Below are 4502 nucleotides of genomic sequence, written 5' to 3' on the forward strand. Positions count from 1 at the left end.
ATCATGTCAACTTTGTGTAAGTCATTTAAGCAATTCATTCTGTGTTTTATATCTTTCTTTCTGTTTTTTTTTCTTATTTTCTTTCTTTCTTTCTTTCTTTCTTTCTTTCTTTCTTTCTTTCTTTCTTTCTTTCTTTGAGCTTTCGTTTTTCTATGCGTTCGCAGTTTGAACCATTTCTCAAAAGTAAAAGGTGAAGGATAAGTCAAGGAATTATGTTTAAAAATGGGTTTATTTTACCTCCCACTCCGCCTCCGACTCGCGACATCAACAACATTCACAATAAAATTCTTTTAAATATTTACAATAAATCATATACATATCTTTGGCGAAAACGTTTAATATCCAAAACGTTTAGAAACAAATGCATCATGAAAGGAAAAATGCACAATAAAACTAATCAAGTACCCTGACGTATTGATTGAGGTGATCACTCAGACTAACTGAACATTTAGGAAAAGTACATAGGACATAAATAAACATACAGAGCGCCAAATTATTGATAAATGAAGACATAAAAACAATAAAAGATGCAACTGTCATATCAAATTCGTACACTACATTTGTTCACCCTAATTCCAACAAAACAGTTCAGCGATTGACTATACTTTTAACTTACAACGAGATCATAATAAAAATTTACCACACCTACTCCTACATTGTCTAAATGCTCTGAATCTCACTACAAATGTCACTTACTCAATAACAAATTTTCACAGTTCGAGATCGACTGAGAGAAAGAAACACTCTTCACTGCCGTCACACAGTTCTTGCAGTTCTCCCGGTCACTACACGCGCGCACACTCACACTTTTGCGAACAGCAGGGCTGCCCGGATCACAGACAGAAGGAATTTGGACGGAGGCCGGTCCATGTCGGCACCCAGGTCAGCGCATCGCGGGGGGCGACGCGGAGGGCGCAGTGGGCGACGCTGCTAGGTACTGGGGGTGGTGGTGGTGCGCGGGCACGCCGGGGTAGGGCGGTGACCTGGCTTGCTGCTGCTGGAGCTGCTGCTGAAACAGTTGCTGCTGCAGCAGGAGGCTACCCCTCCAGTCGGGGAAGCCAGGGGACGACGGAGCGCTGGGGGCCGAGCCGGGGGCGGCTGACCTCATCGGGGAGGCGGCCAGCATGGAGAAGAGGTGGTGTTGCTGCTGCAGGTACGGGTGCGGCGCACCGCCCTGGAGGCCGAGGGGAAGTCCGCCGACGCCACCGAGGCCGCCGGGGATGCCGCCCGGGTACACGAACGGGAGGAGGCCGAGGCCGGCGCGCCTGCGGCTGCGGGACGGCGGCACGCGGCGGCGCAGCTTGCCGGTGGATCCCCCGATGAACACGTCGTCGGCGCTGGGGTCCAGCATCCAGTAGTTTCCCTTGCCGGGGTCGTCGTAGTGGCGGGGCACCTTGACGAAGCACTTGTTGAGCGACAGGTTGTGGCGGATAGAGTTCTGCCAGCCCTGCTTGTTGTCACGGTAGTAGGGGAAGTGCTTCATGATATACTCGTAGATGCCGTTGAGGGTGAGGCGCTTCTCGGGCGAGTTGCGGATGGCCAACATGATCATGGCGTTGTACGAGTAGGTGGGCTTCTCGGGCTTCTTGCTGCCGGCCTTGTCGGCGCCCTCCTCGGAGCTCTTGTCTTCGGTCTGCTCGCCGGTCACGTCCAACTCGGACTCGCAGTCGCTGGGGGGCGGCGAGCTGGCACCGCTGGCCGCGGAGCTCGGCGCGGGGCTGGGCGTCGTCGGGGCGTCGGACGGCGCGGTGTCGTCGGCGTCCTCGTCCTGGCCGAGCAGGGCGCGGATGCTGAACTTGAGCGGCACCTTGCTGTGGGCCGGCGCGGCCTGGGGCGCGGCGCTCTCTTCGCTCACCATGGTGCACATCACGTCACAGAACACAGACACAACACGGGACACGTCACTGAACTGGCGGGCACGGTGTTGGACCGTCCGCCTCGAAGCTTGGCTGCTGACTGACCTCCCGCTCCAACGGCAACCTCCTCCCCCAGCGGCCGGTTCCTCCTCAGGACGACCGTCACGCCGCTGGCGGCCGTCTTGCCAAGCGAGGCCTCGCCCAATCGCGGCCTCCGCTCGTGCGTCGGTGGTGGTGGGAGGCCCGGCCTGCAACGCCTTCGTCGCCCCCCACCACACGGCTGCCTCCACCTCCCCATCGCCGCGGCCGCGACGCCTCCCACTCTCCTCCCCGCGAAGTGGAGTATAGAAACATTTCAATTCAATCTGAGCCGAGCGAAGCCGAGCGCAGCGAGCTCCGTGCAAATAATACCGGCCGAGGGGTGGGAGGGTGCGGTGGTGGGGGTGGTGGCCTATTTATAAAATATTGTACCCCGCATTAGCCATAGCCGAGGGGTTTGAGGAGCGGGGTGGTGGGGAGGGTGCAGGGCCGGGTGCATGCTGCTGCTGCTTTGTTTTTCGGCCGGTCGCCTTGTGGTTTAGATTCGTTATTCATGTGCGCGTCGCTCACCCTTTCCCTCCCCCTTCCCCTTCCCCTCCCCCGGGCTGTAACAAGTATGGCAACCGTGTGATTTAAACGCAACCCCCACCGTAAATCCGCCTCGTTTATACGTGGAGAGTTACAGGATGCTGCGTCGCAGCAAAAAAAAAAAAAAAAAGAGAGAGACAAAACTTGAATGCGCCAGGCCAGCATCCAGCAGTTTCACGTAGAAAGCCCTTAAGTTTTTCTTAACGCGACTCGTTTTATGTACAAAGGGGTGGAGCACAGCATTCTTTACCTGCAGAAGATGAAGAGGCGCGAGCAATAAAAAAGAACACTGACTGAGGGTTTTTTCCAGTAGAGGGAAAAGAGGGGGGAAAACGTATATTTTTTCTCTCACTCGTTTGCTAAGTATACACTCGTTTTCTGTCGACAGATTTTTCCCGATTCGCCGGGGAGGGTGCAACAACCTCTGGGCCGAATGGAGCGGGCGGCAACATTCGAGGAAGAGGGCGTCAATAAGTCCACAGACAGGCCATCGGCTGCCATCGGCTCGCAGCCCTGCTGTGTTGACAGCCCGTCATCATACCCGGACCCACGGTCAAGGTGCGGTAGGCTACTACTTCTGCTAGCATTTTTTCTCTTTTTATTTTTTTAACGTTCGTAAAAATCTTGGCACTTTTCTGAACATTGACAAATTCCTTCTGCTTTTTTGGCGGTGGGATAAAAGAATGAAAAATCACCGTTTGGGTTTGGGGATGGTGGTTTGCAGGCCCCTGTGGCGGCGCTGCAGCGGCGGCGGCGCCTGCGCAACCATTACACGAGCCGTTACCCTAAAAGCGTTCTAATCAAAGTGGCTCCATCGGTAGAGATCGGATCAGCCCGAGCCGGGCACACCTGCGAGAAGGGGGACAAAGGGGTGAGGGGATGGAGAAAGGGGGCTGGGAGCAAGGGGGAGCAAGGGAGAGGGAGGGGGGAGAGCCCCGCAGGGTGCCCCCGGGCTGACACCACTCCACCACTCCATGGGGACAACACCTTGTCAGCCGTGGATTAGCTCTGACGAGAGAGTATCTTTGTGTCCCAGACTCTCAGGTGCGAGAGAATCGGCTCGGGAAAACCTCTCGGCGGTCGGGCGGTGTGTTCCATGGAAGCCCGTCCGGGGCACGGGTCTTGCTTCATGACCCAGGGGTCGTTGGCGCTTAGCTCGCTCGCCAGGCAGAGCTTCAAAAAATCCACCGTCGTTTCCCGGGGGTCTATTCAGCGCTGACAATGGGGAGGTGATTGAAGGTTTGTAACGAAATAAGGCTACTGCGGGGGAAAGGAGCAGGGCTCAGGGCAACGACCGCCCGCTCTTCAATGGAAGAAGAGTTCAGCGCCGATTCGGCCAGGGAGTTCGCAGAGAGGTAAAATCGGCTAAAATTATCGATTCCAAGACAGGGTAATGCAAGACTTGAGGTACGTATGGCTTTTGGTGCGAATGACATGACGCTGCTCATAAGCGGCAGGGTTGCGAATATACAACTTTATATTAGATGGATGGGGCGATGGAGGGATTATTTGATGTTGATGAAAACGCAAATTGTCATGATGACAGCGGAACAGAAAGCCGAACTGAGATACTATCAGCCCGACCAGGCGATCTCGTGTGTGAGTGAGTGTGTGTGTGTGTTTTAGAGAGAGAAAGAGCAGGGTGTATTCGGAGGGAGTGGGACGGAGACAGCAGATGAGGATGCGAGGTTAGGGGGAGGAGCTGCTGCATCTCAGGGAGCCGCAGAATGTGTCGGCATCTGACTTCTGCGCGATTTCGTCTTCATTTATTTTCGACGTTGGTCCCCCTTTTGTCCGGCCAGCCGCCAGCAGGCACCGGGGGCGGGGTTCGGGGTTGTGGGACAGCGGTGGGGGCGGGGCCGAGCTAGCTGGCGGCGTATCGCCACACACAAACGCGCAGACGACAAGCTTGTTGGATGCAGCATGCTTGTGTTTTCTTTTCAACTTGGAAAAAAGAGAAAAAAAGTTCCATTCCCCCTGCGGCCGTGGCGTACGAAAGGTGCCAAAATAAACCCGCGC

General features: G+C 55.1%; 1 protein-coding gene across 1 annotated transcript; it reads right to left on the reverse strand.

The window, feature by feature from the left end:
* Positions 1 to 210: 210 nt before the first annotated feature.
* Positions 211 to 2009, reverse strand: LOC113207451 (fork head domain transcription factor slp2-like). Its single transcript, XM_026424027.2, has one exon. The coding sequence runs from the start codon at positions 1865 to 1867 to the stop codon at positions 884 to 886; it is 984 nt and encodes a 327-aa protein (XP_026279812.1). The 5' UTR covers positions 1868 to 2009; the 3' UTR covers positions 211 to 883.
* Between the last annotated feature and the right edge of the window lie 2493 nt (positions 2010 to 4502).

The sequence above is a fragment of the Frankliniella occidentalis genome, unplaced genomic scaffold, assembly GCF_000697945.3.
Source record: "Frankliniella occidentalis isolate FOCC.00 unplaced genomic scaffold, Focc_3.1 Scaffold67, whole genome shotgun sequence".
NCBI classification, from domain to species: domain Eukaryota; kingdom Metazoa; phylum Arthropoda; class Insecta; order Thysanoptera; family Thripidae; genus Frankliniella; species Frankliniella occidentalis.

What these genes read in the sequence shown, in the direction of transcription:
- LOC113207451 (XM_026424027.2), bottom strand. Translation starts at nt 1,867, where the DNA reads ATGTGCACCATGGTGAGCGAAGAGAGCGCCGCGCCCCAGGCCGCGCCG.